The 14,531-nt window shown below is 36.9% G+C and overlaps 1 protein-coding gene across 5 annotated transcripts in view; it reads right to left on the minus strand.

Moving 5' to 3' along the window:
- Nucleotides 1–4,750: 4,750 nt before the first annotated feature.
- The window catches only part of TBL1XR1 (TBL1X/Y related 1), a 164,880-nt gene continuing 155,099 nt past the window's right edge, over nucleotides 4,751–14,531 (minus strand). For all 5 annotated transcript variants that reach the window (XM_079766446.1, XM_079766447.1, XM_079766445.1 and 2 more), the window contains 2 exons: nucleotides 13,635–13,736; nucleotides 4,751–12,545 (listed from right to left, as the gene is read on the minus strand). In XM_079766446.1, the coding sequence (XP_079622572.1) occupies nucleotides 12,519–12,545; nucleotides 13,635–13,736 (129 nt within the window). In that variant the 3' untranslated portion in view covers nucleotides 4,751–12,518. The remainder of the gene's footprint in view (nucleotides 12,546–13,634; nucleotides 13,737–14,531) is intronic.

The following is a 14,531-nucleotide window of genomic DNA, read 5'->3' on the forward strand; positions in this document are numbered from 1 at the left end:
AATCCCAGATACCTGCTTCCAGCTGACTCTGGCCTCTGCTCAAGGAAGCACAGAAAAAAAAAAAAAAGAAAAAAGCCCCTTACCCAGGCTGGCCACACCCTCATGGGGTGAGGATCCCCGCTGGGGAGCTTGGCCAGCCTGCAAACAGCCATCAGCCCTCACCCAGGCTGGCCAGGCAACCCAGTGGGGACCCCTACCCTGAAGAGAGTGTGGCCAGCCTGCAAACAGCCATCAGCCCCTCACCCAGGCTGGCCAGGCACCCCAGTGGAGACCACCACCCTGAAGGGGGTGTGGCCAGCCTGCAAACAGCCCTCAGCCCTTCACCCAGGCTGGCCACACCCCCACGGCCCGATCCCTGTAAACAAGCAGTTGAACATCCCTCGAGGGATCCCAGATTGGAGAGGGTGCAGGCTGGGCTGAGGGACACCCTCCCCCATGCACAAATTTCATGCACCGGGCCTCTGGTATTTTTATGGTTTCCTGTCTTACGTTTAAGTCCTTTATCCATTTTGAGTTTATTTTTGTGTATGGTATAAGTTGGTGGTCTAGTTTCTTTTTTTTTTTTTTTTTTTGCATGTATCTGTCCAATTTCCCAGAACCATTTATTGAAGACACTGTCTTGACTCCATTGTATGCTCTTGCCTCCTTTGTCAAATATTAATTGAGCACAGTGGTTTGGGTCAATGTCTGGGTTCTCTATTCTATTCCATTGGTCTATATGTCTGTTCTTGTACCAGTACCAGGCAGTTTTGAGAACGGTGGAGACCTAGAATGAATTCTCCAAAAATTAATCTAGAATAAAAAAAGACTCCAATAGATATTTCTTACAGGTAAGAAATTGACGCTCAGATGTAAAGTAACTGTTCACATTCACATCTATAGGAAAGAGTGGTGCTTTTTATAATCGTGTTCTCATTTTTAAAATTCACTCTCCAGGAATGCCTTCCCACTCTCAAATGAATCCAACAACTACTCTTTTCCAGGCACTGTTCTAGGCTCTGGGGATCCAGAGAGAACTACAGTAGATAGGTTTTGCCCTTCAGGAACTCAGCCTAATAATATCAGAGCAGATAGGAAGCAATTCTATAAGCAGAGCTATGTCTAGGCGCTGACACCTCACTCGCAGTGAAGGCAGAGGAAGTGGGCAAGGAGTTGGTGGGTGGCCTGCCTCCCCAGAAGCACTTGACTTGCTTGAACCTAACAATTAAGAATTAAGCAAATGAGGGAGGGAAGAAGATATACTAGGAGGAGGTGATTACTAAGTATACCAGTTAATAATAGCAGATTTTGCCATCAAAGAAAACACAATAATTTCAAGAGAAACACCAAAAGTGCTTTATTCAAAGTAATGTCCATCACTAGCTACACAATTCCCCATCTTTCAGGTAATTTGTGGATACCGTCACAATAGAACTTTTCTTGTTTTGAGGGAAACCATTCAGAAACCCAATTTTCCACTTCTTCGTATGTTTTGAAGTGCTGCTCAGAAAGTGCATGTGCCATCGATCGGAACAAGGTAATCTGAAGGAGCAAGGTCTGGTGAATACAGCGGGTGGGTTAATACTTCCCAGGCAAGATCTTTTAATGTGTCTTTAACTGGTTTTGAAGTGTGTGATGTTGCGTCATCATGAAGCAAAATTACTTTGCTGTGTCTTCTGGAACATTCTGGTCGTTTCACTATCAAAGCATGGTTCAAATTGATTATTTGTTGTCGGTAGTGATCAGTATTAAGGGTTTCATCTGGTTTTAGAAGCTCATAATACACCACACCTTCCTGATCCCACCAAACGCAGAGCATTGTCTTCTTTCTGAAGTCATTTGGCCTTGCAGTCGATGTTGATTTGTTGACCTGGATCAACGCATGTTTTTGTGCATTTGGGATTCTCAAAATAAATCCACTTTTCATTACCAGTCACAATTCAATGCAAAAAAGACTTTCTTTCATGCCGTTGAAACACTTTACTGATGACTTTTCAGTTTTCCATTTGCCTTTCATTCAGTTGATGTGACACCCATTTTCCTCCCTTTAAAATCTTTCCCATTGCTTGTAAACAATCGGAAATTGTTTGCTGAGCAACTTTTAATCTTTCTGCAAGTTGTTTTTGAGTTTGACACGCATCTTCATCCAATAATGCTTGTAATTGTTGGTTTTCAAACTTTTTCGGTTGAACTGGATGTCTTTGTCTTTCACATCGAAATCATCACTTTCAAAGCATTTAAACCAATGTTCTCAAGTATCTTGAGATGGAGCATGTTCACCATGAGCTTCCCAAAGTATTCAGCAGCACTTTTCTTCAAAATAATGAATTAAACCTTCCTGCAAATGCTTTTTTTTGGGGCACAAAATTCGACATTTTTAAGTGTAAAAATATCTATGATGTTAACGTCTTCAGCAAATTTGACATACGAAGTTTTGAAGCTTGTTGTCAATACAACAAAACAGCATACATATCAAATGGCATATATATCAACATATGTGTAACTCCATCTATTGAAAAAAATCTGCATTATTAACTGGTACACCTGGTACATGAATAGAGGGGAAGACACCTTTCAGGAGGTGTATCTCAGTGTGGAGATGAGAATGTGACTGAATGCAGGAAACAAAGTTTCCTCAGCCACTTCCATTCAGTTACTAATCAGGACGACACCCAGTTCCTGCCAGCCTCTATTCCACAGCTCCCACCCCTTGGCATTGCTACGAATTCTCATTGACAACGGTAACCATAACCCATTTCACAGGCCCTCTCACTGCAGCCAAGTTTCTAATCGCCCAGGAGCCTACACACCAGGCATACTTACACTGGTAAACATGCTTCCTGGGACATACCAGATAATCAACAAATAAGTATTTGCTTTAGGAAATAACAAAAAAAGGCCCCAAGACTTGAGAGGGTGAAAGGTATAAAAATAATATTTAAGAAGTCCTAAAAAAAAGAATGTCTGCTATTCATTTGCACATGGACCAGAAATTTAGCTCCCACCAATATTAGTATAGACCATTAAGTATTCTGGTACTTCTATGAAGCACACAATTAAACTTAACCTATATAATGTACTCTGTGGCAAATATTGTCTTCCATGTTTACCAAAACTTAATGATATCGTCAACATTTAGTGACTAGTAACATAGGCTTAAAAAATTAGTTGTTTTCCCTAACTCCTGACAAATGGTTGTCATATCTTGGTCTAAATTATTCTCTTGTTCCCAAGAAATTTCCCTTCTACAAATTCCTAATGACCCCTTTTGAAATAACAGATTAATTTAATGCCAGAAAATGGGTGAGTTGCAAGTCTTTGAATGTGCCTATTAACCAGAGCTCTGCATCATAATCAACTGGTAAATACACAAATATCTATTTAACGCACAATGTGTGTGTGTGTAAAAATATATGTATATATATTTTTTATTGTGAAAGGCTAATATGTAAGTTGTCCCCTCGGGAGTTCGCTATGACATGCGCTGACAACCAGGGGGTGGCGCGGAATGAAGGAAGGCCCTGGCCAACAGCTGGCAGCTGGAGGAAGAAAGGCCCTGATCAGCCCTGATCGCCAGCCACGCCTAGGGGCCCTACCCATGCATAAATTTCATGCACCGGGCCTCTAGTGTGTGTGTGTGTGTGTGTGTGTGTGTGTGTGTGTGTGTGTGGACTAGAGGCCTGGTGCACAAAATTTGTGCACTGCAGGGGGAGGGGGCAGCCCACCTGCGCCCTCTTGCAGTCCAGGACCGCTCTCTCCTTACTGCCCGTCTGCAGCAGAGGCAGGAGAGGCTCCCACCACCACCACTGCACTCGCCAGCCATGAGCCAGGCTTCTGGCTGAGTGGCGCTCCCCCTTTGGGAGCGCACTGACCACCAGGGGGCAGCTCCTGCATTGAGCGTCTGCCCCCTGGTGGTCAGTGTGTCATAGCGACTGGTTGTTCTCGCAATACGTCAATTTGCATATTAGGTTTTTATTATATAGGAAGGCTAAGTGTCCATCTGCCCGACTGCTCACTATGACATGCACTGACCACCAGGGGGCAGACACTCAATGCAGGAGCTGCCATGATGCACACTGGCCGTTTAAAAATAAATGGCAGCCCTAACTGGTTTGGCTCAGTGGATAGAGCATCGGCCTGTAGACTGAAAGGTCCCTGATTCGATTCTGGTCAAGGGCATGTACCTTGGTTGCGGGCACATCCCAAATGGGAGGTGTGCAGGAAGCAGCTGATTGATGTTTCTCTCTCATCGATATTTCTAACTCTCTATCCTTCTCCCTTCCTCTATGTAAAAAACCAATAAAATATATATTTAAAAATAAAAAAATAAAAGTAAATGGCATCTTGGACCTGGCACTCACAAACCAATACTCGGTTTCCCCCAAGTGGGACATAGGCCCCACTACCACCCTGGAGCAACAACCCACCAAATCGCAGCCAACGCTGCTGAGACCCCATGCTGCAAAACGCGGTCCACTGCCCAGCCCAGCCTGAAAACAGTGGCTGTGGGCGCTGGGTAATGACATAACATAGCAACATCCAGCTTCCTCTCCCTAGTGACTAGCCTTCTTAGAGTTTCTTCAGCCTAGGAACCCGACTTGCTTTATAGCCAGGTGCAAACATTTTACAGTTTAACCAAATGTTTGTGAAGCGTTTTCCCGTGCCTCATCTCATTTGATCCTCACAGAAGTTCTGGAGTAGGTAGATAGGAGACTCGGTAGAATCCTATTTTCTTTTCATTAGCAAGATGTGAATAGCGATATTAAAATATTTCTTCTAATTAATTTCAATGTGCACAAATCTGTGCACTGGGACACTAGTTGTTTATAATAGGAGACAGTGATTAAGTATACATTATAGGGGCTAAATTAATGTGTATAATACAACACAACTATTAAAAATCAAAATTATGGTATCATATAGTGCACTTTACACAGCCAAACACTATTCCCTAAGGGCTTTAAATACAGGTATGTGAACAATTCTGATCCTCCTACCTCATGCCACTAGTCCTATTCTATAGACAGGAAAAGTCAGGACAGTAACTCCTTAGGTGAAATAACTAGTAAGTAGTGGAGTTGGGACCCACCTTAGGCAGTCAGGCAGAATTCATGCTCTTAATCTCTATGGCAGTGATTTTCAACCTTTTGATCTCATGGCACACATAAACTGGTTACTAAAATCCTGCAGCCCACACAAAAGTACATATTTTGCCGATCTAACAAAAAAAAAGGTCTCATTTTGAATCATTCTCATCGGATGGCTATCATTGTGTTGGCTGTTGTCACTTTTTTTTTATTTGACAATCTAAGGGAAAAGAGGTCCGTGCCCCTGACTAAATAATCAGATAATGCATGTTTTAAAAATTCTTGCGGCACACCAGTTGAAGATCGCTGCTTTGTGGTATAGGGAAGTACTTGTACTTATAGGACAATAGCCCCTGACAATTTCAGCGAAAAAGTGTTTCTGAAATCAGTAAATATTACAACCCCATTAAAAAAAACAAAACATGTATTGAAAATGTCTGGAAGGACACATATTAACAGTGGTTACAACTGAGGAGGAATTGGGAGCTTGGAAATGGGAATTTATCATTTTCCAATTTCTGTATATACATGTACTTCAATGGTATATAAAAAAGCATTAAGAGCAGCACACATACCTAGTAGGGCAGGAACCTTATTTTTAAAAAGGTTTTAATGAACTCTAGATTTATCAACATTGCTAAAATAGTAAAATTTACTTACCTCTAGTCGTGATTTATCATAAGACGTATTTCAACACCATATTTGTCCAACTTCAAACAGATTTATTTCCATATGCTAAAATATTTCAACCACTTCACTGGCAATAAAGACATAGTACATAGCTACATTTTTTATGTCACATTAAACTCAATTTTAATTATTTTAGCACTGTAGGTAGACCTTTATTACGCTATCCATCCCGAATGTGCAGTTCTCCATTTCTGCCCCCTACTTGGGGATGCTGCTCGCCAAGTTGGGCAGATAATTAACCGAGGGTTAAGAATTTGTTTGCCGAGTTCCTTTTAAAAATCTTTCCATCATTCAAAAAAAAAAAGTTTATATGGAAAAGGATCTGACAATGTGCAGATTTTTCAAAACCCCCTAAATTTGAACATATGCATTTCTGGAAGCTGATGTTTTCAAATGTCTGGTCTCAGACTGGGTTCAGTGTGACTGGATTTTTACTGCAAGAGTTTCACTTCCTGACATTTCTATTCAGTGCCCGAATGAAAAAGAGTCCTATCCAGTAGTAGCCCTCCAACCTCTGCTTTAGATATTTCTGGTAGAGCCCATTCTGACACTGAATTACTTACTATTATTAAGGTGTTTTTGTTTGTTTTGTGTGTTTTTAAAATAAAATTGTGGTATCTTTTTCTATGTAGATTCCACCCCACTGGTTCTAGTTCTTAAAATGTGAACTGTTTGCATAATTGATCATACAAACCCAACAACCAAAAAACATTACTAATTGTCTTCTGTACTTTACTAAACACTTTGTGTTTAATATATTTTAAATTATAAAGAAATTACAAGGAACTCCTAAAAAATTTATACAAAAATATTACAAGTTAGGACAAAGCATTGCGATATGACATTTGAAAACATGCAGAAAAAGTAGCATAGGGTTAACATTTCATTGTTGACAGAGTGCTCTGGAAAAAGTACCACAAAACTACTATCCACAGTGGCTTTTCTTCCACTGCATCTGCGGATGAATATACTGAGGAAACAGTGAACTTTAACCTGATCTGCTATGTATTATCACAGGTAAGAAATCTGACCTACTGTATAAAGTGTAAGAACTATGAAATAAAAAATAACCCTTTCTATGAATACTCAAATTGATTTCAGCTTCACCTCAAGCTTCTACAGATTATAATTCTTAGTAGACCAACACTTTTTGAAAAAGTGTAAAATGCAGAATATTAACAATCTATGCCATGCAATAAAAGTTAACCCTTTGAAAATAAAAGGCTGTCAGAAAGTTCTAGCAACCTGCATTAGCTTATCATTTAATAAAACATGACAAGGCTATACCTGTATTAGTTTCTCCTTAATGAAATGGAAGGGACAAGTAAAAGACTGGGAGAATACAAGTTTTTACAAAACAAAACAAAAAATTTGACCCACGATTCTTTTTAAGTCTCTAAAAGGAGTTGGGATTAATTAAAACTGGAAGGTGCCTAGTATCTTTCCTTATAGATTATAAGTTTTGTTAGCAATATAAGCAACTAAAGAGGAAATTACTAAATAGGTTTATATGCAGAAAAAATGTCATTAAGAAAGTTGAGCATCCTGTCCTAAAAATCAAGCAAATGAATCTGAGGTCTCCTTTAGTTTGATTATGTGAAACAATGTCCTTTAAGTACAATAATTATTTTCAAAATAATTCAGAATTATTCCTTAGCTGATTAAATGCTCTATTTTTAATAAAAATAGTAAGTAACCCTTCATTTAAAAAATCTAATCTCTGGCGAGAAGTAATAAAATAGTAAAATTTGTAATTTTATCTAAGGGCTTACTGTAACCTATGTATCTTAGAAAACAATATATTTATGAAAACAGTGGTTTGGGTTCTTATGGCAGTTGTTACAATTAGGAACACCAGTATGGGAGAGAACAGACATGTAATTTGTTATGAAGGCTAACTCAGAGCAAAAAAGTTTATTCTACAATAGAACATTGGAGGAGTAAATGCAATTAAAGTGTAAACAAGAAATTGTAAACAAGAAATAGCATCCCTCTCTTTGACTAAATAGTCTATACAAACTACATAGATATCAAAGGTTTTATATATGTACACAGCCAACATAATATCAAAATATATTTTATTCTGGACCTCTTTCAGATCTGATTCAAATTACAGTTGTCAAAGCAATACAATGCAAAGGGGAACTGCAACAACAACAACAACAAAAAATGTGCCTAGAAAGGATAAAGGGTCATTGGGGACAAATCATTGTGATGTGGAACCAAAATACATCGTAAGTGTAACTAACATGGTCCAGGACAGCATAGAACATCTATAATCAGTCTTCCTTACACAATAATCATGAAAACTGAACAATAAAGTTCTTCAACATGTACAAAAAACTGTCATGGGCTGGTTTACACTTTTACAACAGTTTTAAAGTTAACTGGATAACTAAAGAAATGATGCAGACATTTTAATCCAGTGCTATAGGTAGGCTCACAGAATTAGACCCAAAGGATTTGTAAAAATCAAAATTAGAACATTACAACTACAATGTCAAAGTCAGGAAAGAAGAAAATCACTTCTGTATTTAGGGATTACAGAGCTACAAAATGCAGTCTGTGTTTTTGTTTTTAATGAGATGGATAAGTACATCAGACTAGATATAACATGCAGAATGTTTTTTTGAACTTATCCAAAAATCCAAAGAAAACATCATGAAACAGCTTACTAGAAAGAAAAAAAAAAAAAAAAAACCTCAGTTATTCACCCTGCTTCAACACTGTCAACATAAAGGCAGAAATAAAGAATGCTACTAATACTTCAGAACTACTGATATAAGACATCAAATTTCTAAATCAGTGTATTTTAAAAAGTGAACGCTTCCTGTTTTCTCTCTCCTCTACATTAACTAGAATCATGTTAAAACAAAACAGATATTGAATGTGACACTTCAGAGCTACTACGGGAAGGAGTAATAATTCATAACTTCCCTACCCTTCTTCCATCCCTGCTGATTCAGAAGGGAAAAAAACAAATAAACCCACAAACCAACCAGGGTCTCTTGTAGATTTGCTGCTATTCCCCAAAATGTTGGCATTTGCTGCCATGCCACAATGTTGGTCCACTGAGTAGGATTCTGTGGAAACTGTCAACAGTAACTCACCAAATGCAAGTACCATCCTTAGCATGTGAGAATAAATGCAGGTTCTATCTAAGTGAACAAATGCACTTACGAAAATGAAAACTGTTTTGAGAAGATAAACAGCACTACATTTGAAATTTATTTTTCCTGTTCACATAAGGATGATCATTTGTGATTCCTTTAAATAGCAAAAATGCATACTCCTCTTCAGGCCTCTATTCAATAGTTTACATTACTCTTAACAAAATCATTCTACATAAACAGCTCCTTAAAAATAGTACTCTCTCATTAAATCTAATTTGACAGAAAGAAGTTTAAGGAAAAAGGAGTGCTTTATAAGTGAAAATGTACAAATCTTTGGCCTTTCTCTTGACATTTTTATATGTCAAAAAGCAAACAAAAACAAAACCACCCTTCATGTAATTCAATCTTATGATTACTTTTGCACCATATTTGTTTTTTACATCACAAAAGGAGGCACTTTCAGTATCTATAAAAGGGGTTTAATCCTAAAACATACTTAGAGAATAATTAAAACAGAATTCAATACACTCTAAGACCTAGCAGGAAATTAAAAGTTACCACTTCTAAAAGCCATTTGAACGTCAATGATGGTACCTGATCAACAACAGGAAATGGGGATTGGATCAAATATAAGAGCTTAGGGGATTTCCTACATGGAGAAGAAGTAAGATCCCTTATGATGTTTAGGAGTGACAGCTGCTCTTTATTCTATTTTAATCAGTGAATATTCTATTCATTCAAGTTTTCCTTTCTATTTTTCCTTATGATAAGCTTCTTAACAGTAGCCTAAACAACAATGATATATAATGAATACCACAGAAAATCTACTGGAGTCAGTTGAACTTCAGGAATAAGTTGTCGGAAAAAAATGAGCAAGAACTTCAAATATAAAACTTTACTTGCTGTGAAACTTGGTCTCTTACAATCATGTTACTGCTCAAATTAGAGGCAATCTGCTTTTTATCTACTGGAGCAGCATCGTGGCACATCAGCAGGCAATGATGATGTTGAGAACAGCAGCAAAAATAAACAATTGTATGCTCACAAAGAACCCAAGCCTACAAAATGGATACCTTCCAGATAAAGTTTACACTTAAAAGACCCAAGACATCAGGATAATAAAGCTCTGTATTTATAATCTTTCATATGTCCTATTGTGGCTATTATGCTTAAGTAAAACAGCTAAAAATAAAAAAAATAAAAACAGAAAAGATGACAATACCATAAAAATGTAGCTATTTGGCAGCTATACTGCAGAACTACTTGACCATCTTTTAATCAGCTGGGGGAGAAGTTAATAACTGTATGCAAATGAATAAATTGTCAATATCAAAATACAAAAGTACTATCAATAATCACCTCTGACTTTCAGATTTAAATTCAGTGCAATTGACAAATGCATCGCTAAAGGAAAATGCAGCTTAAACATACGCAAAACATTTGTGTCTATTCCTGGGAGCACATTTAAAAATTATTGCACAGATTTTTTTTATTTTTATTTATTTTTTTAAAACAACAACAGAGGTTAACCACAGATGTGGACCTCCAGCAATAAAAGCAGGATTTCAAGTGCCAGATACTCAGCATATTAGGTTTCCTACATAAGTCACAGGGTAATAGTTCTAAGTATCTATAATGTGATCCAAACCCTAAAAACAGCTGGCACAAAACCATCATAAATGACTGCCTCTCTGGATGTAAATTTTTAAAAATATTATTACAGTATCATAGTCCCCACTAACAACAACTGGGGTACATATAACAATGTATTATGGAATTAAGTGTATTTATTTTCTTTAACAATAGCAAATGCTATCCTACCTTAGTAAAACCAAGACTTGCTTCAATCAATGCTCTTATGTGAAAATAGCAAAACAACAAATGCTGAAAATCAAAGCTGCATTACTTGGGCTAAATCACTTTATACTTAAAACAGAGGTTAAAATTTTAGTAGTAAAGGCCTCAAATAATTAGTAATGGGAATAGTGTTATAAATTTGCTAAGCGATTCCTTAATTAAAATCTTTGAGAGATAAATTTGACAACTGTTCTGTTCAAAACTGACAGTTCTGGCTTCTCACCTTAACCAGGAAAAACTTGTTAATCACACATACGAACACAGCCCCATGCTATCATTGGTCAATTCTCTAAATTTTCGCTTTTAGTTGCATGAGCACAAGAGGAGGTTTGATCTGATACCTACATCCTTAAGAAAATACTTGATATTATAAACATAATAAAAGACATGATATAGTAGTGATTACTGAAAAAAAAAATAGCAGCTTAAATCTATCTATATTTGAAAAAAAAAATGTAGTCACAAGTACCACAAATGCAGAATCAGAGCAGCAGGGAAGTTAGTGCAATTATACATTTAAAAAAGAAAATAGGAATCACTGCTATTTAAAAACACCTTGAAGCAAGTCTTGTTTTAAAGATTGTTTTTAAACTAAGATAGCTAACATTTTGCCACGTAATGGCAGTGTTATATGCCGTTATCTTGCTTTGTATAAAGAAAAGTAACATGAGAGATTTTTAATACTGGAGTTTGGTTATATTACATATTTAAGCTTCTACACAGAATGATGGACACTTTTGAGAAGCTAATCCTTATCCAGAAACATTTTAATCTCTTAAAAAACAAAGCAAAACAAACAAATAAACAAACAACAAAAACCCCAAACCTACTTTGCTCCTTTTACAATAGTGCACATTTTAACCATAATTTAGTTATGGCTACAAAACTTTCGAAGACTTTTTTTTGCATCTTCTCTATGGTATTTTTTAAAAAAAATTTGTGCCCTCCTAGTCTTTAATTGGCAGAAATATGTCCCAAAATAGAAACTACTTCATTTAAGCCACATCACAAAATAAAACAAAACGAAATAAAACAAACAAACAAAAAAGAACAGAGCATAATACCCTTTTACTGATGTGTCTTACAGATTGACGTGACCAAAGTCATATATTTTCATTAATTTCCAATTTCCCCTTCCACAACATGCACCAATTGAATATATGCTCTGGGAGCCATAAAAGGTACCAAACATTTATCTTTTCAAAAGAATGCATTAAAATATTTTTTTAATAATTTTTGTAAATTGTGAAAAAAATATAAACAAGAAACTGATTCACTCCCTTACTTCATGCATCCATAAACTAAACCAAAAACAAAAGTTTAAAAGCAAGAACAAACTACTGCTGCAAGTTTTTGTAAGTCCATTTTCTCTGTACATACAAACTGCTCAACTATTGAAGGAAAGAAAAGAATATAATCCATGGTGTCTGCTGATTCAAAGGGGAGAAACAAGGCTGTCATTAGTATCCAAAAACTGGTACATGTATGGTCTGCTTTTATAATGCATATTTCTTTCTTCTGTTTTTCATATCCAAAACTTCTAAATGCTATTTTAGGGGCACAGCAGATTAGATTCCAGCACTTGGTGAACAGAATTCACAAGCTGTGACAAAATTCTGTCGTCTTCAGGGTGCAATTTTGTGTATATACACTGTATGTATATATTTCTTTTAGATTTGGCTGTAGTGGACTGGCCATGGTTCAAGTGGGACGATAGCAGTACATGGGTCAGGGACAGTCAATTTGGCTATGTACACATTCATAGTCGGTCCATGGCTTCCAACTAGTAGCGCTATTTCCGAAGGTCTAATACACAAACCTGTAAGAAATTAAAATAATCAACCAGTGTGTTAAGAATTTCATTATACAACTGTAACTTAACTTTTCTATAGTACAGCTTGGAATCTATTTCTTGGTTCCAAGTTCACAAAGCTGGTAAAGTAATAATAATCATGGCAATGGGCACTTAACAGAACTCAGATACATCGTCTAATCCAGCGGGAGGAAACAATGACGGGCTAACACTACAGAGGCAGAACCGTGGCTAACATTTTGAAGATTTACTCTCTGCTAACTAAGAAGTAAAAAAATGCTCAAAATAACCCTAGACAGTTTGGTTCAGTGGATAGAGCGTCTGCCTGCGGACTGAAGGGTCCCAGGTTCAATTTCAGTCAAGGGCACATGCCCGGGTTGCAGGCTCAATCCCCAGTAGGGGGCCTGTAGGAGGCAGCCAATTAATTATTCTCTCTCATCATTGATGTTTCCATCTCTCTATTCCCTCTCCCTACCTCTCTGAAATCAATAAAAATAAATAAATAAAAGGAGTTAAAAAAATGCTCAAAATAAACCATTTCCTATCTTTTGGGTCTTAACAAAACATACTACAGATTATATTAAACTACAGCTTCAGTAAACAGCTAATGGCTGTCCCCTACCCATCTTCCCTTTGCTTTCAGAGCTTCAGAAGTCATTAACTCATATTCCTGTAAAGAGTTGGCCAACCTCACCCTGAAAAGTCTCTCAGTATCACATATTCCTCAAATGCAGGACTCAACTGCCTCTATTCCCCCTTCCCTGGCCACCAACACTCTTCTGCAGGGAAGAGAAAGTAGAAATAGGCAATGAAAATTCAAATCTCTCATAGTGGTATCCTGCTATTCCTAATTTCACTAAGGAAGCTTGATTTAAAAAATAACTATCAATTTCTTGATTATGAACACTCTTTTTGGCAAAGGTAGTACAAAATTTGTTTACTTTTTTTTTTATGAAACGAGCATGAAAAATATACAGCTTTCAGTAAAAAAGATCAATACCATATCATAAAATTTATTTTGAAGAGAACACTAAGCCACATGTATTCACTATGTTTACACACACACACCCTCTGGAAATACTGTATTATACTTACTGAACCATCTGATGCACTGGCTCCAACCTTGTCTCCTGCTGCATTCCAGCAAACTTCAAAAATTCCACCTGTTCCCCTGTAGCTGTGAACTAGAGCACCTGTCTAAAAATATGAAAAACAAAATTTTATAAATACTAACATACTGAGGTAAAAATATTATCAGGCTTCATTTCTAGCAATCAAAGGTAGGATTTAGATTTAACTCCAAAATAAATACAAGCTCTAAAATACTAGAAGAGTGATTTGAAGATCCTTTCATAAAAAGAGAACACTAATCTGCTCTCAACAGATCATTCACAGTCAGTTTCTCCAGAACTGATAACCATTCTTAGCTAAGGCACCTTTGGCCTCTCTGACACAATTAACAATGGTTAGAAGTGAACATCCAATGTATGACTTAAACTTTTGATGATGTTACTAAAAGCTACATGAGTTTGGCCAACTTGTAAAGACAATTGTAGTGTGAGTCTGTTAGGTATTCCATATTAAGTAAAATTCCATATTAGAATAGACCCCTAAGCTATAGGAGTTATGAAAGAAGCTAAAAAAATATACATACACAATTCTCGAATTCTTAAAAAGTATAACTAGGAACATTAATAATCTCATTATCAAATTAGCTGAATCATAAGTATAATTAAATTATTTTATTCCTTCAGCAAGAGGAATAATCATCATTCAGCTGCCACTGATTAATTAAAACACAAAAAATGTACTGTCTTAAGAAACCAGTCATTAATAGGGCAAAGGTCAGAGGTTCTGCTGGGAGAAAATGGACAATGAAAAATATGCTTCTGGTGTTCTGCCCTGACAAACAGGATGGCATCTCTCAGCTTTAAAGCAGCCTAACAGGCCAAACGAGAGGGAGCAGGCCTTCCTAAAAAGAACACGTTAGCA

The sequence above is a fragment of the Cnephaeus nilssonii genome (assembly GCF_951640355.1).
Source record: "Cnephaeus nilssonii genome assembly, chromosome: 3".
NCBI classification, from domain to species: Eukaryota; Metazoa; Chordata; class Mammalia; order Chiroptera; family Vespertilionidae; genus Cnephaeus; species Cnephaeus nilssonii.